The 27,554-nt window shown below is 41.1% G+C and overlaps 1 protein-coding gene across 7 annotated transcripts in view; it reads left to right on the forward strand.

Annotated features, from left to right (window-relative positions):
• LOC122560629 (CREB-binding protein-like) overlaps positions 1-27,554 on the forward strand; it is a 209,445-nt gene that overhangs the window by 63,550 nt on the left and 118,341 nt on the right. For 4 of the 7 annotated variants that reach the window (XM_043711477.1, XM_043711472.1, XM_043711474.1 and 1 more), the window contains exons 5-9: positions 8,077-8,190; positions 9,583-9,816; positions 21,973-22,078; positions 24,283-24,417; positions 25,532-25,649. In XM_043711477.1, the coding sequence (XP_043567412.1) occupies positions 8,077-8,190; positions 9,583-9,816; positions 21,973-22,078; positions 24,283-24,417; positions 25,532-25,649 (707 nt within the window). Of the gene's footprint in view, positions 1-7,710; positions 7,769-8,076; positions 8,191-9,582; positions 9,817-21,972; positions 22,079-24,282; positions 24,418-25,531; positions 25,650-27,554 lie in introns of all 7 variants that reach the window. The other 3 variants (XM_043711473.1, XM_043711478.1, XM_043711476.1) reach the window with 2 other exon arrangements.

A 27,554-nucleotide genomic window follows, 5' to 3' on the forward strand; every position in this document is an offset into this window, starting at 1 on the left:
ACTTTCAGCAAGTCCCAATACCCTAACATTGTGTTTGCTGATCTGTATTGGCTCAGAGCCAAGAAACTTTTTCGCTCTAAATTTTGCATCTCTAATGTAAAATTTCCTGCATGAATTTGTGCTCCCTTTAGTAATCCCTTCCATCTCCACACTCCTCCAAACATCTCTGCCACTTGGTTCCAGCCTCCTGTGCATTCCTAATTCTAATTGCATCATCATTGGAGCTGTACCATTAACCGTCAAGCTTCCAAATACTGAAATACCTTCCCTTTATCTCTCCACCCCATATTCTTCCTTTAAGATGTTCGTTAAAACTTACATTTTGATCAAGTTGTTGATCACCTGACCTAATGTTTTTTGTGTTTGCCTATGCTATTTTGTCTTACATATTCCTGAAAAGTGCCTTGGGCATTTTATTAATTTAAAGGTGCAATATAAATAGAAACTATGTTTTTCCTGAATGGATGTTCATATGATTTCAGAATATTTCAATTTGATACCCACAGTGAGATTGAGTGTTATTAGTCTAAAAACCTAAAACAACTTTTCAACACCATGAGTACCTGTACTAAAGGAAAGTATGCTAATTACAAAGAGGTTCTGTGCTTTAATTCATAAATACATTAATTATAGTTTGAACCTACTATCTAAGTGTCTTAAGAAAATGACTTCTTCAAAAAAGTTAACTATGTTTGTGCTGGGTCAGTCTTAAACAAGCCATCATGGGGTGCATTGACAGATTCCTTGTGAAAGAATCCATAAATATGATTTGAATTGTGCTTAAACACCATATATGTGTACAAAAGGTTTGAGTAGTTGAAGGATGAATTACAAATTGTCTTTTGCTTGTAAAACAGTGGATTAGGTCTCCATATGTCTAAGATGGAGAAGCTTTGGTGGACACCCAGTTTTCCCTCTAATCTTGAAGATGGTATCAAATTCCTTTAAGCGATCTAAGAAAGTAAGCTAAAGAAAAACATCCTACACTGCTTCTCTTGTTGGCCAAAGTCAGAAGTCACACGACACCAGATTATAGTCAGGCTTTTGGAGCATAGCCCCTTCATCAGGTGACGTGAGCAAGAGTACACAGGCACAGTTTATAGACAGATCAAAAGATCATACAAATGGTGAGTGGAGTGTTGAATAATAAGTCTCTGCAGGTGATCAAAAGTATCAGATGATGTCAGTACAGTATCAACAGCTGAGCAACAAGTGAAGGGATGACCTATAATCTGATTAAATGAGGCAGAGAGAGATAATAATTACAAAAAATTAAAAAGTAATAAACCAAATGACTGGAAGACATTGATAAAGATGGCCTCAACCGTGATCTTGGGTTCGTGACCCCACCACACTGTTCTGTATCTGTAAAATCTTCCTTACATTGTTGACTCCAGACCCACCTTATTTTTAATTTTTTATAATTATCTCTCTGCCTCTCTTAATCAGATTTTAGGTCATCTCTTCACTTGTTATTCAGCTGTTGACACTTTAAAAGTGCCAGATGATATGAGTAATCACCTGCAAAAATTTATTATTTGATACTCCACTGACACCATTGTATGATCTTTTGATCTCTCTGTCTATAAATTCTGTATCTGTGTGCTTCTTATAGAATACTACAGCACCTAAACAGGCACTTTGGCCCAAACTCGTCCATGCTAACTCCATTTCCCTGCACTAGGCCCATACCCTTCTAATCCTTTCCTATCCATGTATTGGTCCAAATGCCTTTTAAATGTTGATAATGTACCTGCCTCAACCACTTCCGGTGGCAGCTCATTCCATATGTGTAGCACGCTCTGTGTTTAAAAAAAAAAAAGTTGCCCCTCAAGTTCTCTCTTATTCTTTCCCCACTAACCTTGAACTGATGCCCTCTCATCCTCGATTCCCCAACCCTGGGGAAAAAGACTGAGTGCATTCACCCTATCCATGCCTCTCATGATTTTATATGGTCTACCCTGAGCCCTAGGTTGTCCAAACTGTCACTATAACTTGACCATTAAGTCCAGGCAACATCCTTGTAACTTTCTTCTGCACTTTTTCCAGTTTAATAACATCTTTCCTGTAACAAGGTGACCAAAACTGAACACACTGCTCCAAGTGCAGCCTCACCAATGTCTTGCATAAGTACAACATAACTTCCCAACTTCTGTACATCTGTTCTGACTGATAAAGGCCAGTGTGCCAAAAGCTGCCTTCACTGTCCTGTCTACCTATGACTCTACTTTCAGAGAACTATGAACCTGAACTCCAAGATCCCTCTGTTCCACTACACTCCTTAAGGCCCTACCATTCACCATGAAATTCCTACCTTGATTTGACTATATTAAACTCCATTTGCCATTTCTTCGACCACTTCCCCAGCTGATCCAGGGTCCTGCTGCAAATTCTGATAACCTTCCTAACTATCCACGATACCGTCTATTTTAATGTCATCTGCAACCTTACTAATCATGCCTTATACATTCACATTCTCATTCCAAATCTTTGATGTAGATAACAAACAGCAATGGGCCCAGCATCAACCCCTGAGGCACTCCACTCGTCACAGACCTCCAGGCTGACAAGCATCCTTCCACTATTGCCCTTCACATGATGAAGGGGCTATGCTCTGAAAGCTTGTGATTTCACCTAAACCTGTTGGACTACAACTGGGTATCATGTGACCTCTTTCTTTGTCCAGGAGAAAGTGATGACTGCAAATGCTGGAGATCAGAGTCAAGAGGTGTGGTGCTGGAAAAGCACAGGCGGTCAGGCAGCATCCAAGGAGTGGGAGAGTATACATTTTGAGCATAAACTCTTCATCAGGAATGTTGGGGAGCCAGAGGAGGCTGAGAGATAAATGGGAGGGGATGGGGCTGGGGAGAAGTTAGCTGGTAATGCGATAGGTAGATGAAGGTGGGGGGTGATGGTGATAGGTCGGAGTGGAGGATAGAACGTGCAGGTGGGAAGAAGGATGGACAGTTAGGGCAGTTCAAGAGAGTGGTGCTGAGTTGGAGGTTGGATCTGGGATAAGATAGGGTAAGGGGAGATCAGTAAACTGGTGGACTTTGTCCACCCCAGTCCAACACCGGCACCTCCACATCGCCTCTTGTTGGCATATAGAGAAGCTCGTTTTCACAGAAGATCTGTCAGCACAGAGACTGCACAGATTGCACGTAGATGGTGCTTTTAAGTATGTACTTAGCAAAGGCCTTAGCAATATGTTAAGGAGTAAGGTTTTCCTGTGGTTGTTGGAGTCTCGCCGTTGCCTTTGTTTTGTATAGTGCAATCATCTTTGATTCAATCATCCCCTGTGCAAGGAAGGTTGCCTTTAGCAGAGGAGATGGTCACAAACAAGTGGCCATAGATGGGACTTCAGTGCTTGAAGAGTTCAGTTCCAATTCCATCCTTGCCAGGAGCCTTTCTATTTCTTGATCAATCTGCTACCGCCTTGAATTCATGAGATGAGGACTTTTCATCCAACTCACCTATAACAAGAGACTGCAAGAGAGCATCAAGCACAGACAATAAGGTATCCATCTCGCAGGTGCATAGTTCACAGTTGTGTTCAGCTGTTGGAACGTTTAGGAAACCGCTAATCAAGATACTTAATTTAATCAATACTTGATTTTGTAGATGTCGTCAATTCTTCAAAAACACAATGGTTGCATTCTTGTGCAATCCCACGTGATAGAATGATGCTCTTTAGAAACAGTGCTTAGTGTGTTGGTGCTATAGTCATGTTTCAACCAACACACATTTAAAAGTTTGTGCTGTAGAAACAGCATCCCCAATTCATCAATCATGTTACAGTGAATTTGCGTTTGCAAAACATGCGTTATAACAGAATGACTTTAGAGTGTTTTTTTCCTTTGGAGGAGAATCCTGAATAAGAGTGGAGAGTCTTAAAATGAGCACTAGATCATACAAGAGTGAAATTAGGGAGGATTCTTTATTTTGCAGTCAAACAGCAGTGTGGTTGACTGTCAAGTGCCTCTGAAAGGGCCTTGCCAGCTATTCAGTTGTAGCTGTCACTATGAAGTCTCAACAAAGAGTTAAGACCTCCTGGGTGGACCACCCGGCATTAACATAGGCACCAAAAAAGATAACGGTGCAAACAGCCCTGTTCACCCTGCAAAACCCACCCTTACTAACATCTGGGGGCTAGTGCCAAAGTTGAGAGAGCTGTCTCACAGACTCATCAAACAACAACACAACATAGTCATACTCATGAAATTAGACAATACAGATAATGTCCCAGACAACGCCATCATCATCCTTGGATATATCCTGTCATACCGACGGGGACTAGCAGAGTTTGCAGCACAAGTGGTATACAGCCGGGAGGGTGTTGCCCCGGGAGACCTCAATGTTGACTCCGACGCCTATGAATTCTCATGGCTTCAGGTTAAACATGAACAAGGAAACCTGCTGATTACCACATACTATCCTCCCTGAACTGATGATTCAGTACTCCTCCATGTTAAGCAACACTTGGGGGAAGCAGTGAAGATGGAAAGGGTGCCGAATCTACTCTTGGTGGGGGATTTCAATGTTTGTCATCAAGGTTGGCTCGGCAGTAGCACTACTGATTGAGCTGGTCTGGTTTTAAAGGACATAGCTGCTAGACTGAGTCTACGGCGGGTGGTGAAGGATCCATCAAGGAAAAAACGTACTCAACTTTATCCTTACCACTCTGCCGGCTACAGATGCGTCTGTTCGTGACAGCGTCGATAAAGTGATCACCACACAGTCCTTGTGAAAGCAAAGTCCCACTTTCACATCACAATTACCATGCTAAGTGGGGCAGATTTCAAACAGGTCTAGTAACTCAAGACTGTGCATCCATGAGGATTTGTATTTCAGCACAATCTACAGTCTCATGGCCCAGCATATACAGCAGTCAACCATTACCACCAAGCCAGGGGATCAACTCTGGTTCAATGGAGAGTGCAGGAGGTCACGCCAGAAGCAGCATCAGGTGTACCTGAAAATGAGTTGTCAATCTGGTAAGCCACCAAATGGGACTCCTTGTGTGCTAGACAATAAGTGATCAGCAGAGCTAAGCATCCCACAACCAACAGATCAGATTTAAACTTCTATAGTCATGCCGCATCCAGTGCAAATGGTGGTGGATAATTTAAACAACTCACTGGAGATGGGGACTCCATAAATATCCCCATCCTCAAAGATGGAAGAGCCCAACATAAGTGCAAAGATAAGGCTGAAAAATTTGCAACAATCTTCAGGCAGAAGTACCAAATGGATGATCCATCTCAGCCTTCTCCAGTGGTCCCCAGCATTGCAGATGCCAATCCTCAGCCAATTCAATTCACTCCATGTGATATCAAGAAATGGTTGGAGGCACTGAATGCACAAAGGTTCTGGGCCTTGACAACATGCCAACAATAGTACTGAAGACTTGTGCTCCAGAACTTGCTGCTGCTCTAACCAAGCTCTTCCAGTGCAGTTGCAGCACTGGTATTTACCTGACAATGTGGAAAATTGCCCAGGTATGTGCTGTACACACACAGCTGGACAGATCCAACCTGGCCAATTACTGTCTCATCAGTCTATTCTCAATCATTAGTAAAGTGATGGAAGGTGTCATCAATAGTGCTATGAAGCAGCACCTGCTTAGCAATAACCTGCTCAGTGATGCCCAATTTTGAGTTCTGCCAGGTTCACTCAACTCCTGACTTCATTACAACCTTGATTCAAACATGGATAAAAAAGCTGAATTCCAGAGGTGAAATGAAAGTGATAGCCTTTGACAGCAAAGCTGCATTTGACTGAGTGTGGCATCACTGAGTCCTAGCAAAACTGGAATCAGTGAGTATCGGGGTGACTGTGCTGGTTGGAGTCATACCTGGCTCAGAGAAAGGTGGTTGTGGTAGGAGGTCAGCCATCATAGCTCCAGGGCATCTCTGCAAGCGTTCCTCAGGGTATTGTCCTAGGCCTAACTATCTTCAGCTATTTCATCAATGACATTCCCTCCATCATAACATCAGAAGTGAGGATGTTCACCTATGTTTACGCAATGTTCACAAATGGCCTCTCAGCATTTGTGACTCCTCAGATACTGAAGCAATCCGTGTTCAAATACAACAAAAATTGGACAATATCCAGGCTTGGACTCACAAATGGCAAGTAACATTTGCGCCACATAATTATGAAGCAATGATCATCTTCAGTAAAAGACCGACTAATCACCATCCTTAACAATAAGAGTGTGTTACCATCACCGAATCCACATTAGCAACATCTTGGGGGTTACCATTGACCAGAAACTCAACTGGACTCGCCACCTAAACAAGAGCAGATGAGAGGCTAGGAATACTGTGGTAACTCACCTTCTGACTCCCCAGAGCCCATCCACCATCTGCAAGTCAGAATACTGTCCATTTTTCTGAGTGGGTGTAGCAGCACTCGAGAAGTTTGGTACCACATCCATGAGCATCCATTCCCTCCATCTCTCACACTCAGTCGCAGCAGTGTGTACTATCTACGAGATCCATCGCAGAAAATCACCAAAAATTCTGAAAAAATACCTTCCAAACCTATGCAAGGAATGCTGCAAGCCCCTCTCCAAGCAACTCACCATTCTAACTTGGAAATATACAGCTGTTCCTTCACTGTTGCTGTGTTAACCTACAGAACCTGGACTGCAATGGTTAAGAAGGCAGCTCACCGCCACCTTTTCAACAGCAATTAGGGACAGGCAATAAATACTGGCCAGTCAGTGATGCCTACATCCCATGAGTAAAAGCAAAAAATTTGAAATATCCCTCTCAACAGGCTGTAGATATTGGTTCATTAAAATCTAAGGCTAGGATTTATTGATCTTTGTTATCTAAGGGAATTAGGGATTTGAAATTGATGTGCAGATCAGGAGTTGCATAGCTTGAAAAGTGAGACAGATGTGATAGTTTGAATGACATGCTCCTGAGCCTATGGTTACAATGCCTTAAGTGGTTTTAATTCATTGTGAATATCCAAAAATGTAACTGTTCCATTTGCTGAGAGTATATGCACACACTGCCTTTGGTTTAATTGTAAAAACACAAACAAGCACAAGCATGCTGGTAGAAGTGAAAAATACATGTTCACATGCTTTTAACGCAATGATTAGATAATTATGCCAGTACAATCTCTCTTCTCTTTCATATGAGTTTCCTCAGTATGCTGTAGTCTGAGGATCTGAGAATACAGATCCTCAGACTAGATTTCTCTGCTAATTACTCTAAAGTAAGATCTAAATTATGTTTGCAATCAACACAGCGTTGGAGAATTCACAGATATCCCTTTGGACTTTGTGTTCTAATCGAGCTGTAATGTTTGACAACTGCAGAAATGGTTCAAATGGTAGATCTTTTCTGTTATGGTGTTCTTTATAATTCCAAATGGCTTCATACAACACATGTCACTGTAACTGTGTCCATAGCTGCTGATTTCAAATTTACATTAGTTGTAAACTTCACAAAAAAAGTCTTGGCCAACAGGATGAAGCAAAACTTAGTTTTAACAATTTTTTTTAATGTGTTTTGCATATTCTCTGAAAATTATTTTTTCTCCCCTTTTCACACCTGCCCCTCCAGGCGCCTTGGTGCAAGTAACCTCCAGGTGGTGAGGAGGGCTTGAGTAGTTTTCTGGCTGTGTGTATGTATTGCTGAGTAACGCTCCTCTCTTTTCTCTCCTCTACTCTATGCGTGTTCTAATGGAAAGCATCTTACAAAGCATCTTCTCTCAACAATTTTGGAGCAGAGACTGGGTGCTCAGCAGAGTGAGAAAATTAAATTTTCTGCAAGGTGGTCCTGTGGCCCATCATTTCATTTTTAAAAGCAAAATGCTTTGCTTCCCTGTACCAAATGCTTTTCCTCAGTTGGAAAAGTTGGGCCTGCATGAGATGGTCTGCTGATAATATTTACTATGGCTTCATGTTGTCTTGTGCTGACCCACTCAGCCACAGCAGCCTTTTAACATTGTTTCATTAAATGACATTTTAAAAGCAGTTTAATTGTAGTTATCCAGTTTGATCTGATCCTGATTTCATAAGTTTAATATTAGAAATCTGCCTGTTTGTTTAAACAGTTGCTCACTGTGCATCATCAAGGCAAATCATCTCTCACTGGAAAAACTGCACTCGACATGACTGTCCTGTATGTCTACCCCTGAAAAATGCCAGTGACAAGAGGAATCAACAGAGTAAGTGCCATTGATTCACAATGTCATATGCATGTAATAAATTATTAGAAAATGTGTTTTCCAAATTCGTCTTATTTAAATGTATATATTAGCTCAACAGCAGTTACAAAGTTAAGATATGGGCAGGATAATGTGTGTGCCTGTCTAAGGTGTAGCTTGTTATCTTGGAATGTTATTTCTATGATGTTAAATGTCATAACAGTGTTGGCTCAATTTGCATGTAGAGTTTGTTTAGTTTATTCAGTTCTTTTACTTAAATGCATTTCTTTCATATCTGCCTGTTCAATCTCCCTGGTAAATAACAAAACAAATTAATGATCTGATATACCTTCCGTGTCTCTTTATGCATTTCTGTTGGTTACTTGTTGGTTTAACTTATTTAAATTTATTAAGCCTTGACATTTGGACTTGGCACAGTTGCCTCATCAGTAAGTAAATCCTAAATCAGAACACCAAGATCTTGTGATCTGTACAAATAACAGCTACATGTATTTACAATTCATATGCATTTCCCCTTCTTTCATGATCTGCATAATAAGGACAGAAATTTTAGATACTAATAATATGCATGGAGCTTTTGTGATTGATTTTGAATAGCACTTGTACAGCATTGCATCTTTTAATTTTTCAAACTTTGTGAGTACCTTTGAATCATTTGCATTCAAATTTTGATACCATATCAAACTCCTGTTGTGCTCTTTTATTGATTATAACACTGGAAAATGACCTTGGAAACTGTTAACCTGCTAGTTGAAATATTTTTCATCTGTTATCTATTAGGAAGGAGAATCAGGGTTTACCTTTTATTTTCTGAAACTGCTTGTTTCTCTTCAAATGTTTAATGTAGGAGACTTAAAATTAGCCAAACACATTACTGTGGAATAGCCAAGAGGAAGTGAGTTCATTTGAATTTGTGACTAAATTTTTAAATTATGCCCCATCTACTATAGTATATGGGTGTGGGGGGAGGGTAAACCTTTCATGCCTAAGCGTGGACTGTACTCCTTTCAAATCATAAACTACTTTACTCTGAAAAAGCATTCATTTATATTTTATCAACTTGTATTACATCACAACAGTAATAGACAGTGAGAGAAGTTCAGAAGGTCAGACAGCATCTGCAAAGAGAAAAACATAGTTAATATTTCAAATCCAGTTACCCTTGGCATTAGCTGTGGTTTTTTTTAACAGATGCTACCAGACCTTCTCCAGCACTTTCTGCTTTTCTGTCAGATTTCTAGCATCGCCCGTTTTGTTTTTGTTTGTATTACATTGCACTTCAATGAAATAGAAATGCAAGATGTTCTTGCAATCTAACTGTTAATCAAAATGGGCGTTGTGTATTGATTGACCAGTAACTTTCTTACAAATTTGTTGTATCTGATTTTACAGCCTTATTAGGTTCTCTGTCAAGTGGGTTACCAAATGCAGTCGGTGCAGTTGGAAGTGGTCCGCAAGGTACATCCACTAATTCAAACCCTATCGATCCCAGCTCAATGCAGAGAGCATATGCCGCACTTGGACTGCCCTATGGTAATCAGCCACAAGCGCAGCCGCAGCCTCAGGTACAAGGCCAACAGCCAACACAGCCTCAAGTCCACCAATCAATGAGGCCCAACCCATTGGGTAAGAATGGTGATAGACTGTCAGTTCATGGCTTAACCATAAAGGCTAAAGCATATTTTTCCTCAGTTCTATTAGGGCTTGCAGCACTTTGGTCATGTTTTCTAACAGTTTTACTTATGATGGAGATACCTTGTAATACTCAGTGAGAAACCTATTTGTTTCTCCAGTTTTAAATTGCTTTCTGTCCTCGCATTACATATACCAAAACTGGCACAGTGCACTCTTTATTCATTCGTAGGATGTGGATGTTGCTGGTAAGGCCTGCATTTATTGTCATTCCCCAATTCCCATTGAGAAGTGATGCTAAGCCACCTCCTTGAATCACTGAACTTCATGTGGGAAGATACTTCTACGGTGCTGTTAAGTAAGCAGTTTCAGAAATTTGGTCCAGACTCAGCTGATTTATATTTCTGAATGTGTGTGACTCCGAGGAGAATTTACAGTTGTTGGTACTCCTGTGTGTTTGCTGCAGTTGTTCTGGATTTCGAAAGTGCTGTTGAAGGAGTGTTCACGAGTTGTGTGGTATACATTCCCATGACTGTGCTGTTAACCAATTAAATGCTGATCAAGATGATTGCTTTGTCTTGGGTGATGTTGAACTTGTTGAATGTTGATGGAGCTGCACTCATCCAGAATGGCGTGTAATTCATAGATATCTGCAACTTGTATCTTCTAGGTGATAAAAGTCATGTGCTTGGTAGGCACTATTGAATAGGCTTGGCTAATTACCTCAGTCCGTCTTTGAGATGGTACGCGTACTGAACCAGTAGTGAATGGATTGCCAATCGAGCAAGATGCTGTTGAGCTTAAGTGCTGATGCAGCTGTACTCATCCAGGCTAGTGGACAATATTCCATCATACTCCTCAGTTGTGCCTTATAAATTATAGAAAGATTTTGCTGAGTCAGAAAGTGAGTTACTCATTGCAGAATTGCTAATCTGCTCTTATAGCTGCATTATTTATATGGCTTGACCAGTTCTGTTTCTGATCAGTGGGTTAAACCGCTATCCCCATTTGTGGTATGTGTGTGTTGCTGGCAGTTCATCCCGACCCTGGTTCCCTTGAGAAGGTGGTTGTGAGCTGCTTTCTTCAATTGCTGCAATCCACTCCCAAGGGTTGACCCACAATGCCATTAGGGAGGGAATTCCAGGAATTTGACACAGCAATAGTGAAGGAATGGCGATATATTTCTAAGTCAGGGTAGTGAATAACTTGGAAGGATACTTGATGGTGGTAATGTTCCCATGTATCTGCTTACCTTGTCCTTCTAGCTGAAAGTGGTCATGGGTTTGGAAGTTGCTACCGTGAATTTCTAATGTGCATCTTGTAGTTAGTACACACTATTGTTACTGAGTGTTGGTGATGATGGGAATGGATGCATGTGGATGTGGTGGCAATCAAGCGAGCTGCTTTGTCCTGGATGGTGTCAAGCCTCTTGAGTTTTGTTGGAGCTGCACCCACCCAGCAAAGTGGGAAGATTTCCATTATACTCTTGACTTGTGCTTTGTAGATGGTGGCCAGGCTTTAGGGAGTCAGGCGGTGAGTTACTTGCTACAGTATTCTTAGCCTCTCACCTGGTCTTGTAGCTACTGTGTTTATATGGCAAGTCCAGTTGAGTCCCTGGTCAATGGTAAGCCCCCGAGGATGTTGCTAGTAGGGATTCAGTGATGGTAACACCATTGAATGTCAAGGAATGGTAGTTAGGTTATCTCTTATAGCTGATCATAGCCTGGCATTTGTCCGGTGTGAATGTTACTTGCTACTTGTCAGCCCAAAGCAGGATATTGTCCAGATCTTGTTGCATTTGAGCATAGACTGCTTCAATATCTGAGGAATCGCGAATGGTGCTGGACATTTGCAATCATTGGTGAAAATCACACTTCTGACTTTATGATGGAGGGAACGTGATTGAGGAAGCAGCTGAAGATGGTTGGGCCTAGGACACTACCCTGAGGAACTTATGTAGAGATGTCCTGGATGACTAATCTCCAACATATGCAGCCATGTGTCTATGTGTCAAGTATGACTCCAACCAGCAGAGATTTTTTCCCCGATATCCATTTATTCCAGTTTTGCTAGAGCTTCTTGATGCCATACTCCGTCAAATGCACCCTTAATGTCAAGGGCTGTCACCCTCAACTCACCTCTAGAATTCAGCTGTTCTGTCCATGTTTGAACTAAGGCTGTAATGAGGTCAAGAGCTGAGTGGCCCTGGCAGATACCAAACTGGGCATCACCAAGCAGGTTATTGCTAAGCGAGTGCTACTTGATAGCATTGTTAATGACATCTTCCATCAATTTACTGATGATCGAGAGTGGTCTGATGAGGCAGTAATTAACCAGATTGGATTTGTCCTGCTTCTTGAAACAGCACTTACCTGGGCAATTTTCCACATTGTCAGGTAAATGTCTGTGTTGTACTAGAAGACTTTGGCGGGAGAGCAGCAAGTTCCGGAGTAAATCTTCAGTATTCTTGCTGGAATGTTGTCAGGGCCCATAGTCATCGCGGTATCCAGTATCTCCAACCATATCTTGACTTCATGTGCAGTAAATCAAATTCTGTAAGAGCTGCTCCTTTTTTGAGGTATTTTAGGTGTTGGAGGTGATTTCCTTGAATTCCAGGAGCAGCAATTACTGTTTTATAAGCTGTTACATTGTTTTGGAACTTTTGGGAAAGAAGATCAAAATAACGGTATTTTTGAAAGGAAAAAGACTGACAAAAGGCAGTGAGTACACAGTCAGTGAGGGAGTGAGAGAAAGAAACCTACGCTGCTTACTGACTGCTGTGAATCTGCACAGTTACAGCCTTTGCTGTTTGAATTCATCTGTGTCTGGATTTTGGAGAGCATCGAGGAAAAGTTAACAAGCAGCTAGATTCACAGCTGACCTGGAGGAATCTGGGTGGGAGATCTCTCAGCACAGGGACAGATAAGTGCATAGTTTTTAACATGTAACCTTGCTGTAAGTCTACAGTAGCAAGTAGAATGGTTCTTGATTATATGTTTTATTGAGATTTGTCTCTTGATTAAATTTTAAAAATATAAACCATAAGTACTAAGTTATCCTAGAGCACTTTTTCAGAGCAAAAAGGCAGTGCTATTTTCTGGGTCTGTAGATTGTGAAGGAGCAAAGGTGGCCTTTATCAGAGTGATGTACTCTTCCTGTCAGATGTGGGAGTTTAGGGAGAGTTTCCATGTTACGGATTATTATGTCTGCAGGAAGTATCTTTGGTTGCAAACCCCATCAGATCATATAGATCAATTGGAATGGCAATTACAGGCAATGATGAATCCACAAGAGCGAGGTGGTGTGATGGATGGCAGTTAGAGGAAAGGAGAAAAGCCGCAGATACAGTCAGGCAGATGGGTTAACTCCAGGAAAGGTAGATGGCGTGGGTAGATAGTGCAGGAGTCTTCTGTGGCTTTCCCCATTTCAAACAAGTGTGCTGTTTTGGAAAATGTAGGGGGTGATAGACTCTCAGAGGAATGTAGCACAAACAGTCAAGTTTCTAGTATCGAGACTAGTTCTAATGCAGTGAGGGGTACGTCGGGTTCTAAGTAATCAATTGTGTTAGGGGGCTCTGTAGTCAGAGGCACAGAGAGACATTTCTGCGGCTGGCAGTGAAAAATCAGAATGGTGTGTTGCCTCCGTGGTGTCAAGATCAAGGATAGCTTGGAGAGGGACCAGCGAGAGGTCATTGTACACATCGGAATTAATGACATAAGAAGGGAAAAGGATGAGATTCTGAAGGGAGAATATAGACAGTTAGGTAGGAATTGAAAAAGGAGTTCCTCGAGGGTAGTAATATCTGGATTACAACTCCCGGTGCTACGAGCTAGTGAGGGTAGGAATAGGAGGACAGAGCAGATAAATGCATGACTGAGGAGCTAATGCAGGGGAGAAGGGTATACATTTTTGGATTATTGGAATCTCTTTTGGGGTAGAAGTGACATGTACAAGAAGGGTGGATTGCACCTGCATTGCAAGGGGGCTAATATACTGGCAGGGAGATTTGCTAGAACTGCTCGGGAGGATTTAAACTAATAATGTGGGGGCGTGGAATCCAGGGAGATAGTGAGAAAAGAAATCAATCTGAGACTGGTACAGTTGGGAAAGGGAGTGAGTCAAATAGTCAGGGCAGGCAGGAACAAAGCAGAATTGCAACATTTAAGAGATATTTGGATGGGTATATGAATAGGAAGGATTTGGAGGGATATGGGCCGGTGGTGGCAGGTGGGACTAGATTTGGTTGGGATATCAGGTCGGCATGGACAGGTTGGATCCAAGGGTCTGTTTCCATGCTGTACGTCTCTGTGACTGATAAATTAAACTGCATTTGCTTCAATGCAAGGGGCCTAACAGGAAAGGCAGATGAACTCAGGGCATGGTTAGGAGCATTTGACTGGAATTTCGTAGTAATTACAGAAACATGGTTCAGGGATGGACAGGACTGGCAGCTTAATGCTATAGAAAGGACAGAAAGAGAGGCAAGAGAGGAGGGGTTGGCATTTTTGATAAGGGGTAGCATTATTGTTATACTGAGGGAGAATATTCCCGAAAATACATTCCCAAAATAAGAAAGGGATGTTGACTTTATTGGGATTATATTATAAACAAACTGCCCCCCCCCCCCGCCCCCCAATACTCAGCAGGAAATTGAAAAACAAATTTGTAAGGAGATTTCAGTTATCTGTAAGAATAATAGGATGGTTATGGTAGTGGATTTTAACTTTCCAAACATAGACTGGGACTGCCATAGTGTGAAGGGTTTAGATAGACAGAAATTTGTAAAGTGTGCACAAGAAAGTTTTCTGATTCAGTATGTGGTTGTACCTACTAGAGAAGGGGCGAAACTTGACCTACTCTTGGGAATAAGGCCTGACAGGTGACTGAGGTGTCAGTGGGGGAGCACTTTGGGGCCAGCAACCATAATTCTCTTAGTTTTAAAATAGTAATGGAAAAGGATAGACCAGATCTAAAAGTTCAAGTTCTAAACTGGAGGAAGGCTAATTTTGATGGTATTAGGTAAGAACTTTCAAAATCAGAATGGGAACAGATGTTTGCAGGTAAAGGTACAACTGGAAAATGGGAAGCTTCCAGAAATGAGATAATGAGACTCCAGAGACAGTACATTGCTGTTAGGGTGAAAGGAAAGACTGGTAGGTGTAGGAAATGCTGGATGACTCAAGAAATTGAGGTTTTGGTTAAGAAAAAAGAGGAAGCATAGACAGGATAGATCGAGTGAATCATTAGAATAGTATAAAAGCAGTAGGAATATATTTAAGAGGGAAATCAGGAGGGCACAAAGAGGATATGAGATAGCTTTGGCAAATAGGTTTAAGAAGAATCCAAAGGATTTTTATAAATACATTAAGGATAAAAGAGTAACGAGGGAAAGAATAGGGCCTCTCAAAGATCAGCAAGACAGCCCATGTGTGGAGCAGCAGGAGATGGGGGTGATACTAAACAAGTATTTTGCATCATTGTTTACTATGCAGAAGGGCATGGAAGATATGGAATGTGGGGAAATAGATGTTGACATCTTGAAAAGTGTCTAAATTGCAGAGAAGGAGGCACTGGATAAAAGTGCATAACTCCCCAGGATCTGTTCAGGTGTACCCTCGAACTCTGCGAAGCTAGGGAAATGATTGCTGGGCCCCTTGTTGATATATTTGCATCATTGATAGTCACACATGAGGTGCCAGAAGACTGTAGGTTGGCAAACATGATGGCACTATTTAAGAAAGGTGGTAAGGACAAGCCAGGGTACTATACACCGATTAGCCTGACTTCAGTAGCGGGCAGGTTGTCAGTAGGAATCTTGAGGGAAAGGATTTACGTGTATTTGGAATGGCAAGGACTGATTAGGGATAGTTGGCATGGATTTGTGCGTGGCAAATCATGTCTCACGAACTTGATTGACATTTTTGAAGAAGTAACAAAGAAGATTGATGAGAGCAGAGCGGTGGACATGATCTATATGGATGTTAGTAAGGCGTTCAATAAGGTTCATCATGGGACACTGGTTAGCAATGTTAGATCTCATGGAATGCAGGGAGAACTAGCCATTTGGATGCAGAACTGGCTCGAAGGTAGAAGACAGAGGGTGGTGGTGGAGGGTTCGTTTTCAGACTGGAGGCCTGTCACTAGTGGAGTTCCTCAAGATTTGGTGTTGGATCCACTACATTTTGTCATTTATATAAATGATTTGGATATGAACTTGGGAGGTATAATTAGTAAATTTGCAGATGACATCAAAATTGTGTAATGGACGGCGAAGAAGGTTACCTCCGGTTGCAACGGGATCTTGATCAGATGGGCCAATGGGCTGAGGAGTGGCAGATGGGAGTTTAATTTAGATAAATGTGAGGTACTGCATTTTAGAAAAGCAAATCAGAGCAGGACTTATACACTTTATGATAAGGTCCTGGGGAGTGTTGCTGAAGAAAGAGACCTTGGAGTGAAGGTTCATAGTTCATTGAAAGTAGAGTCGCAGGTAGATAGGATAGTGAAAAAGGCCTTTGGTATGCTTTCCTTTATTGGTTAGAGCATTGAGTATAGCATTTGGGACGTCATGTTGCGGCTGTACAAAGCATAGTTTAGGCTATATGTGTAATATTGTGTGCATTTCTGGTCTTCCTATCAGAAGGATGTTGTGAAACTTGAAAGGGTTCAGAAAAGATTTATAAGGATGTTGCCTGGGTTGGAGGTTTTGAGCTACAGGGAGAAGCTGAATAGGCAGGGGTATTTTTCCCTGGAGCATCAGAGGCTGAGGGGTGACCTCATTGAGGTTTATAAATCACGAGAGGCATGGATAGGGTAAATAAACAGATCTTTTCCCTGGGGTGGGGGAGTCCAGAACTAGAGGGCATAGGTTTAGGGTGAGAGGGGAAAGATATAAAAAGGACCTAAGGGTCTTTTTCACACCGAGGGTGGTATGTGTATGGAATGAGCTGCCAGTGGAAGTGGTGGAGACTGATACGATTACAGCATTTAAAAGGCATTTGGATGGATATGTGAGTAGGAAGGGTTTGGAGGGATATTGCTGGCAAATGTTGCCACATGCTGGCAAATGGGACTAAATTAGATTAGGATATCTGGTTGGCATGGACGAGTTGGACCGAAAGGTGTGTTTCCGTGCTGTACATCTCTATGATTCTATGGCTGAAGATTGGCATCTGCTGGGGACCACTGGAGGGAGACCGAGATGGATCATCCACTTAGCACTTCTCGCTGAAGGTTTCTGTGAATTCTTCAGCCCTATGGTTTGCACTGATGCACTTGGCTCTCCCATCATTTAGGAAAGGGATATCTATGAAGTCTCCTCCTCCAGTGAATTGTCCACCACCATTCAAGATTGGATGTGGCAGGACTGCAGAGCTTAGAGATCTGGCCTATTGGTTGTCGGATCCTTTAGCTCTCTCTATCATTTATTGCTTATGCTGTTTGGCACGTACGTAGTCCTGTTTGGTACCTTCACCTGGTGGACAACTCATTTTCAGGTGTGACTCATGCTGCTTTTGGCCTGCACTCCTGCATTATCCGTTGAACCAGGGTTGTTCCCTGGCTTGATTGGAATGATTGATTGGGGATATGCTGGGTCATGAGATTGCACATTGTGCTGGAGTATGACTCTGCTGCTGTTGATGGGCCACAGTGCCTCAAAGATGCCCAGTCTTGAGATGCCAGATCTGTTCAAAATCTGTCCCTTTTAGAATGGTGATAGTGCTACCCAACATGAAGGTGGATATTCTCAATGTGAAGGAGGGACTTTGTCCCAACAAGGACTGTGCAGTGGTTTCTCTTACCAATGCTCTCATGGACAGATGCATCTGCAGCCAGTAGTTTAGTAAGGATTAGGTCAGGCATGTTTTTCCCTCTTGTTGGTTCCCTCAACACCGCTGCAGACCCAGTCTAGCTATGTCCTTTTCAACCCTACCGGCTCGATCTGTAGTACTGCTACTGCGCGACTCTTGGTGGGTATTAAAATCTCCCACCCACAGTATATTCTGCACCTTGCCACCCTCCGTGCATCCTCTAAGTGTTCAAAGTTTGTGCGAAGATTTGTAGCTCGGGTGCTCGTTGTTGTGGTTCTGTTCGCCGAGCTGGAAGTTTTTGTTGCAAACATTTCATCCCCTGGCTAGGCGACATCATCAGTGCTTGGGAGCCTCCTGCGAAGCGCTTCTTTGATGTTTCCTCCGATGTTTATAGTGGTCTGTCCCTGCCGCTTCCGGTTGTCAGTTTCAGCTGTCCGCTGTAGTGGTTGGTATATTGGGTCCAGGTCGATGTGTTTGTTGATGGAGTTTGTGGATGAATGCCATGCCTCTAGGAATTCCCTGGCTGTTCTCTGTCTGGCTTGCCCTATGATAGTAGTGTTGTCCCAGTCGAATTCATGTCGCTTGTTGTCTGCGTATGTGGCTACTAAGGATAGCTGGTCGTGTCGTTTCGTGGCTAGTTGATTTTCGTGGATGCGGATTGTTAGCTGTCTTCCTGTTTGTCCTATATAGTGTTTAGTGCAGTCCTTGCATGGTATTTTGTACACTACATTCGTCTTGCTCATGTTGGGTATCGGGTCCTTTGTTCTGGTGAGTTGTTGTCTGAGCGTGGCTGTTGGTTTGTGTGCCATTATGAGTCCTAAGGGTCTCAGTAGTCTGGCTGTCAGTTCCGAGATGCTACCATACATCAGGAGCATACATACATTGGGAAACCTGATGCACGCTCCATTGGGCTGGGGGGAATGGGAAACCCGGCGCATGCTCCATGTTGACAGGGGGACTCTGGAGGCAGGAAACATGTTTCCGCTGATGGGTGAGCAAGGTATACAAGGACACAGCTTAAAAATGCAGGGTAGACCATTTAGGACAGAGCTCAGGAGAAACTTCTTCACCCAGAGAGTGGTCGCTGTGTGGAATGCTCTGCCCCAGAGGGCAGTGGAGGCCCACTCTCTGGATTCATTTAAGAAAGAGTTGGATAGAGCTCTCAAAGATAGTGGAATCAAGGGTTATGGAGATAAGGCAGGAACAGGATACTGATTAGGAATGATCAGCCATGATTATATTGAATGGCGGTGCAGGCTCGAAGGGCTGAATGGCCTACTCCTGCACCTATTGTCTATTGTCAATGTCCTTCACTCCATCATCAGGTCATAATTAGGAATGTTTGCTGATGATTGAACCATGGTCCATGCCATTTGCAACTTTTCTGGCACTGAACCAGTCTGTCCAAATGCAGCAAGACCTGGACAACACTCAGACTTGGACTGATGTAATTGTGATGGAATAATTTCCACTTTCTGAATGTGTAGCTCCAGCAGCAATAGGAGATCGTGCCATCCAGAACCAAACAGCCCACTTGATCAACTTCCTATTCTGTACTTTAAATAATTTTCTTCCTCCACCATTGACAGCATTGTGTCCCATCTACATGATGAACTGTGTCAACAGTCCAAGCAACCTTTGACAGTGCCTTCCAAACTTGCAATTTCTCTAATACCTAGAAGCAAAACTGGGGAAGACCACCACCTGCAAATTTCACCCAAGTTGCCATTCATTCACTGTTGTTGTGCATTCACCTGGAACTCCCTTCCTAACAGTACTGTGGGTCTACTGACAGTAGATGGATTGCAGTACTCAAGAAAACATCCCACACCATTTGAAATACAAATTACGGATGGGGAACAACTTTTTTGCAGTGACACTCATCATATGAAGTAATGAACAGGTCAGAGGGTGGAAGTTTTGCAGGAAGTAACTCAGCCCGATGCACTCTGGCAATTGTGCGCGCAGTAAATAAGACACACACTGCAGCAACTCACTAAAATTCTTTCAAAATCTCTCAATCTTTGCCATCTGCTATGCCAAGGGCAGCAGGCTTATGGGAGTGCCACGACATATGTGTTGCCCTCCAAGTTGTACACTGTCTGATCCTGGCATTTTATTACCTTTTCTTCACCTCTGGTTCAATGTCCTGGAGCTCTCTATGATTAAGTACCTTTATCACAAAGACCGTGGCAATTCAAGGAAGTAGATCATCACCATCTCCTCAGGCACAATTAAGAATTTTGCCAGTGATGCCCACATCCTATGATCATGCAAATAATTTTGGGGAAAAAATGCAAAAGAGTTTTAGGCTCAGGACATTACCTTGTAACTGAGATGGTGATCCTTTCAACAACCTCAACATTGTTTGTGCTATATATGACTTCAGGCAGGGGAGTGTTTTTCCCCTGAACCCTTGAATCCTATTGATTCCTGTTACTATTTATTTTTGATGCCAAATTCTGTCAATACTGCCTTGCATTCAAGGTATTGCAACATGGAGATAGACAGCCAAATCAAATCAGCCTCCCTATCCTTATATTTGCAACACTCAATGACCTTTCAAATTGCCCAATGATTCCTAACGTTTTAAGCAACAAATATCAAACTTTGTTCTGGGCACCAAAATTATAGCTTAAACAAAATAATTAACAGTTTATTAATACTACAGTAGCTTTAGCAGGGTAAAGTTAAGCAATAAGTAATTTCATTAATATCTATGATTTAAGCCCACTCCTCTTTGATTCTAGCTGTCTCTCAAAGACAGACAGCCAAACAGTTAAAAGGTAAATAAATGAAATGTAACTGGCCAGTTAACTTAAGCAGATCCATGATCCATAACATCAACATCACATAACATACAAGATTGTATCTTCCTTGATTTTGATGAGATTGATATGTGCTAACATCTTTTAGTAGGTTCCAAGGTATATTCACTTAAAACTTATCATTGAGATGTTATTCTCCAAACTTTCAATAAATTGATAATGAAAGGATAACCAGGGAGCAGTAAAGCCATTGTTCTGTAGCCTTCATTACCACAATCCTTATGACTTAAATACAGTGCCAAACTCATTTCAAACTTTGGTTTCAATTTCTGATTTTTTTTCCAACATTTACCTTTTTAGACTGGCACCATCCTTCCCTGTGAGACCCAAGTTAAAATTCAGACATCTGCCATATGTTTGAGCAGAGTGTATCTCCAGAACTGAAGCATCTAGAGAGTGCTTTGAACAAGAATCAAGGCTTCACCTGATGAGCAAATATCAGTTTGTTTGTTCTTAATTTTTTTAAAACAAGCTGAACATCACTCCAAAAGCTCATGGCTTACAGTTCGCATCCCCAAACCAAAAAGATAACATAAAAATAATGATGGCCTCAACAAAGGGCTCTTCTGTCCATGCTGCTGTTGTGTAATGATGACTGGATTCAAGTTGTCTTGGCAGAATCGGCCTCTATGTTGAAAGCATATAAGTACAGATCAAGAAGGCAGAAGTTCTGTGTGCTTTTTGATCCTCTGCCACTTACTTTGGTTTCCACTGCAAACAAATACCTAAGCAGAAATTATACCACAATGAATCTTTTGGTGACCAAAGAGCATCTTTGGCAGCAGTTTTGGAACTCTGTTGGGCAAATATGTATACAGAAAAGTAAGAAGCAAATCTGAGGGAATATCTGTTTTCAACACTATTTTAAAAATTCTCTTGCTTGGCTTGCATTGATCGTTTTCCAGTTGAGGAGAGAAAACTTTGTTAGTGTTTCCTCCATGACCAGCCAGTAGTCCGTGAGGGAGGGCAGGCTGTGGATACTTGCCAAAGGCTCTGTGGTATTGTTAATTTGAAAAAAATGTCTCTGGTAGGTTATACAATACTATTTGACAGAAAACATATTCTCATAAGTGAGGGAGTAAGGGCTGGTTTTCTGTCCGGTGATTCCCTCCCCTAGATTGTTTACATCACTTACCATCTAATCCCCAAAGTTGCAAGATAAGTCTATCAATCATGTAACAAAATTAAAAATCACACATCTCCAAGTTATAATCCAACAGGTTTATTTGTGTGTTGTGTAATTATTACCAGTAACCAGTCCAACACTAGCACCTCCAAATTGATCATATAACAGGCTGTGTGTGTCATGAAGCTGACTGAATGAACAAATTATTTTTACACTTTTAACACAAAATTCCAATTTGTAGCTTTCTTTTGTTTCCAATAATTAGTTTATTTTTAAAAAAAAGATTGTAACCTATTTGTTGGGATGACAGCAGTAGGATACAACTGAAAAGTAAGCTTTTGAATTATGAATTGGCTTTACTTTACTGACTATTACTTTCTCTCAGCAGCTACTAACCAGATGAATGTGGTAGGAGGGATGGGAGTTCCAACCCCTGATCAGTCAAACTTGATATCTGACTCTGCTCTTCCACCTTCCCTTGGTACACCAAAGTAAGAAATTTTCATTCTTCAAAAACTTGAAGCAGCATAATTTGGTTTCTGGTTTGTCATTCTGTATTGCAGTCAACATAGAAAATGTGGCTGGATCTGCAAAGTTCCATGTTTGACTGGTTTCTGCTGAATGCTGTCCTGTGGTCTCTGATGCATAGTCTCTATTATCACATGCTCTCTTTTGCACTACCTCCTCCCTCCCCTGCCATATCCATGTACAAAATTGCTTTACCCCTCCACAGCCCCACATTGTTCTTCCTCTCCTACACCTCTACAATCATTCTGCCCCTTCCCTCCATATTCTCTGGCACTATCTCTCCTCCATACCTGCACTTTCAGTCTTGTTCTGTCTCTTACCCCACCCCTACTCCCTCTCTTGTTTTCCTCTCCTCAACACTTGTGCTCTGCCTCTGTTAACCCACCCCTGCGCCTTGCCCCTTTTTTACTTTCACAATCTCTCAATCTCTCTCTCTGTCTCTATATTTCTCTCTCTTGGTGCCTCTCCCATCACCCCCATCTTCTCTCTCGCTCTGTCTCACCTTCACCCACATGCCCACAAACTGTCCTTTTTAAGATACTTCCTATCATTTACCACTTTGAACACATTTTTAAATACCTGTCAAAGTAGCTCCTTATGTGATGAATTCAATTTGTTTTATAATTACTCCTGTATGGAATAAGCTTGGTTTGTCTTTGTAAATTCATTTTGTGCTAAAGGGCAGGTGTTGCCAAAGTCACCTGTTGAATATAGTAATATTATTATTGGAAATAAATTTCTTAGAATGTATCTTCCTAGCTGTTTATTCATTGTTTTATCTTCTGGATTTAGCTTAGTTGAGCAGTTAATTTGTAGTTAATTATAGAATTTGATATGAATTATGGATTGCTGAACAAAATTTTCCATGTAAACTTCCAAGACCTGCCATTCATTTCAAATGAGTGTCTTTTTTGGTGGAAATGGAGGTGTTGACAGACCAATCAATTTAACCTTATTGTTAAGAAATTTTTGAGAGGGGATAAAATTAAAATAAAATTAGCCATTTCGACGAGTATACATTCATCAAGGAAATCCAATACATGTTAGTTAAAAGCAAATTTTGTTTCACTAACTTGATTTAGATTTTGAGATCACAGAAGATTGATGAGGGTACAGTTGTTGTCTTGTATGTGGTCTTCCAAGGAGTATTTGATAAACTGCCACACAACAGGTTTGTTAACAAAATTGTGACTCATGGAAGTAAAGGGATAGTGGTGACATGGTACAAAGCTGATTGAATGACAAAACAAAGTTTAATTAACACTTTCAAGTGCTATTGGTGTTTGGTTGGAGGAAAGAGTACAGTACCAGAACCACTGATTTTCTTGATATATATTAGCTTGGCCTTTGGGTGCAGGGCCAAAATTTGAAATAGTGACAGATTCTAAGGGGCATGGATAGGCTGGTGGAATGGAATAGGTTGGACGCATGACAGATGAAATTTAATTCAGTAAAGTTTAGTATAAAGAACCTAAAGAAGGACTATGAACTGAAGCCTCCAATTCTAAAGGACCTGGAGATATACGTGCAAAATTGTTGAAAGGTTCCAGGGATCCAGGGCTTCATGAATAGAGGCATAGAGCACAAAAACAAGGAAGTTATGAGAACTTTTATGAAATACTGTTTTAAACTCAAATAGAGTATTTTGTCTAAATATGGCACAGCTCTTGAAAAAGGTTGTGAAGGGGTGAAGGACTTCAAATATGAGGATAGATATGAGAAGCAGGTCGTGTTTTCCTTGGAGAAAGAAGCTTTACAGATGATTTGATAATGAAATTCAGAATCATGGGTCCAACCAGAGTGGATAGAAAGGAACTACTTTTCATTGACAGGAGGATCAAGAAGCATCGGACGTGACTTTGAGGTGATGGACAAAATCAAATGTGTCGGAGAGAACATGTTTCTCACAGTGAGCAGTTGGATCTAGAATGCCCTGATTGATAGTTCAATGGAAGTTGAATATGCACTGAAAGATGAAAAAAAAATTGGAAGATTGCAATCAAAGTACTGGAGACTAACTGAATTTCTATTGGAGCTAGTGCAAACTTAGTGATTCAGTGGCCTCCTCCTATGCTGTAACTGTTCCAAGATTCTAAAGATTGAATTTATAAACTGCAATATCATTGAATTTCTTTTAAATAATACCTGTCTCCCTACTTTCTTTAAGTCAAATGATGAGCGATGGCACAAATGTTGGTAATATTAGCACATTGCCAACAGCAGCACCTTCCACCAGTGCTGTACGTAAACCGTGGCATGAACATGTAACTCAGGATCTACGCAATCACCTGGTTCATAAGCTGTGAGTATCCAATACTTAATTAAAAATGTTAAAGAAATCCTTTGTTCTCAATGCAAGAATTCTGAATGACTGCAACGCTGTGACTCTAATCCTTTTTTGAATTCATCAATTTGTATGCAAATGACAGAATTTATTCAGAGTGGAGGCAGTTGTAAGGCTGAAATTGTAGCCAGGCTGAACTGAATAAGTAAATTTCTGAGTTGTGTATAACATGTATGTCAAATATATGTTAAACATGGTTGTGTGAAAACTGGTTGAAAATCTCTAGCAGAAACATTATTGAATGTTAAATGCATGCAATACAGCAATGATCTTCATTAACAATGTTCAAGTAGCATAATTATCTATATATGGTGGAACTTTAAATATTTATAGTTGAGATGTTAAACCAAGGGCCCTGCCTACCTTCAATAATAAATAAAAACAGAAAATACTGGAGAAACTCAGCCAGTTTGGCAGCATCTGTGGACCAAGAAGCAGAGTTAATGTTTATGTCTGATATGACTCTCCTTTAGAACCATATACCTTCTACTTTCAGATTGGAGGGACAATGAATCCCATGGAACTATTTCAGTAAAAGGAGAGAGTTGTCCTCAGTGTCCTGAGCAATATTTATCTCTCAACAAATATCAGTAAAGATTAGATTAGATTAGATTACTTACAGTGTAGAAACAGGCCCTTCGGCCCAACAAGTCCACACCGCCCCGCCGAAGCGCAACCCACCCATACCCCTACCCTAATACTACGGGCAATTTAGCTTGGCCAATTCACCTGACCTGCACATCTTTGTGACTGTGGGAGGAAACCGGAGCACCCGGAGGAAACCCACGCAGACACGGGGAGAACGTGCAAACTCCACACAGTCAGTCGCCTGAGGCGGGAACTGAACCCGGGTCTCTGGCGCTGTGAGGCAGCAGTGCTAACCATTGTGCCACCGTGCCGCCCTAAAAGATTAGCTTAATACTGAATTTGTGGTGGGAGATTGCTGTGTGCATACTGGCTGCTGCATTTCTTAGATTATAGCTTTCAAAAGCATTGGGAAATTTGTAAAGAGTGATATAAGTTTCTTTCATGGTTAAGTAGATTAATCATCACCATCCCCTATTTTTCATAGTGTGCAAGCCATATTTCCAACTCCTGACCCAGCAGCACTGAAGGATCGTCGCATGGAAAACCTTGTGGCATATGCTCGGAAAGTGGAAGGAGATATGTATGAATCTGCTAATAGCAGGGTAAGCAGTCTTATGAAAATGAACTTTGCCACTTCTTACATCAGCACAGACTGCAAAATGTCACATTTTGAAATAAAAAAGAAAGCTGCATGTGTAAAATAATATGAACTTGAAACAGATGTACAGCTGGTCCATCAATATCAAGAAAATGCTTAACATTTCAGGTGGGTGAATGTTGATAAAAAATTTTTACATGAAGCATTAATATTACTCATAAGATAATGAAGGGTCTGCTATATATTTGCAGTTTCTAAATAACTTGAGGTGCCCAGCTAAAGCTAAGCAATATACTCCAATAACAAAGAGCATAGTTTTATGAAATGTACAAGTGCATTACATATAATTGGTCTGAGGACCAAGAGTTGAGGGTCTTATCCATCAATTAAGTGGCCAGTACCCTGCTGCATTGAGCAAAAGTGTTTATCATAATGAATAACGTTAGTCGAATTCTCTGCCGCATTTTGAAGGAATTTGCCTACACATTCATTAGAAGTGGTCTTGATTTCAAAGAATTAATGCAGTTGACCTTTAGACTAACCTATGAGGAACTGTCATAATTAAGTTTCACTGGAATCACAGACCTGCAGTTGGTGTTGTTCAGTAAATGATGTTGAACAGAAGTTATGCAGTTCAATTTAAAAAACAGAATGAAGAAAGTATTGTTTGAATGGTGATATATTAGGAAGTGTGGATGTATAAAGAGATCTGAGTGTCCTTCTATACCAGTCAATGAAAGTAGATAGACAGGTGCAAAAAGCAGTTAGGAAGACAAATGATATACTAACCATCATTGCAAAAGGATTTGAGTTCAAAATAGGAATGTCTTACTGAAGTCGTACAGACCCTGGAATATTGTGTGCAGTTTTGATCTCCCTACCCAACAAGGGTATGCTTGCCATAGAGGCCGTGCACTGGAGGATCATAAGGAATATATTAGGGATGGCAGGATTATCTTACAAGGAAAAATTGATTCGACTGAGCCTGTATTCACTGGAATTTAAAAGTGCATTTGTTTGAAATGTTTAAAAGTCTAACAGGGCTGGATAGGCTCATTTCAGGGGAGGAAGATTTCTCTGGTTGGGAGAGTCTAGAACCAGTGGATAGGGTATGAGGTTGACCACTTAAGACTGAGATGAGGAAAGATTTCTTCACTCAAAGGATAATGAACCTGTGGAATCCTCTACCACAGAAAGCTGTGGTGGCTAAGTCAGTGAATATTTTCAAAACAGATAAATTTCTAAAGTTTAAAGGTATCAAGGGGTATTAAAAGAAAGCAGGAATGTATTAAGTGACATTGATGATCAACCATGATCCTATTGAAGGTCTACTCTCGCTGCTTTTTCTGCGAATCATGGTTTGTTCCAAAATGACTGCTTCTGTACTGTGTCCTGATTCTTTTAATCTTTTTGAGTTTTCTTCTTTGATTAAGTGTAATACTCAGAAACAAATGATTGTTCAGAACCTGCTGTACACCATGGCTACTTAATTGCCTGTGGTGATTGGAAGTAATTCCTTCCTCCCTAAAACTATTTTAGGTTGTTTATGTGAAAATGTAGTTGACTTTTGCTTTATTTTCGATCCCTTTACCCCACCTTACACATGGTGACAAAATGTACACAATTTGGCAGTAGAGAGTAAGTTAGATTCATTTTGTTAGAGGTAAGTATTTTGTAGTGCTTAGCAGAATCTTAAAATGATATAATTTTTAAAAATCTTAACGTTGCAACACATACAAAATTTCTCCTTTTTAAAATAACAAAACACACCTCTTACTGCTATGTTTAATTACATGAAATAATATTCCAATCAGTAGCAGCTATGAAAATGGGAGCATTGAAAACCCTTGTCACTTTACTGTACATACAGACTGTTTTGTAACAGTCACAAGTGGTTTCATTATAATTC

This window comes from Chiloscyllium plagiosum, chromosome 21, assembly GCF_004010195.1.
Source record: "Chiloscyllium plagiosum isolate BGI_BamShark_2017 chromosome 21, ASM401019v2, whole genome shotgun sequence".
Lineage (NCBI taxonomy): Eukaryota > Metazoa > Chordata > Chondrichthyes > Orectolobiformes > Hemiscylliidae > Chiloscyllium > Chiloscyllium plagiosum.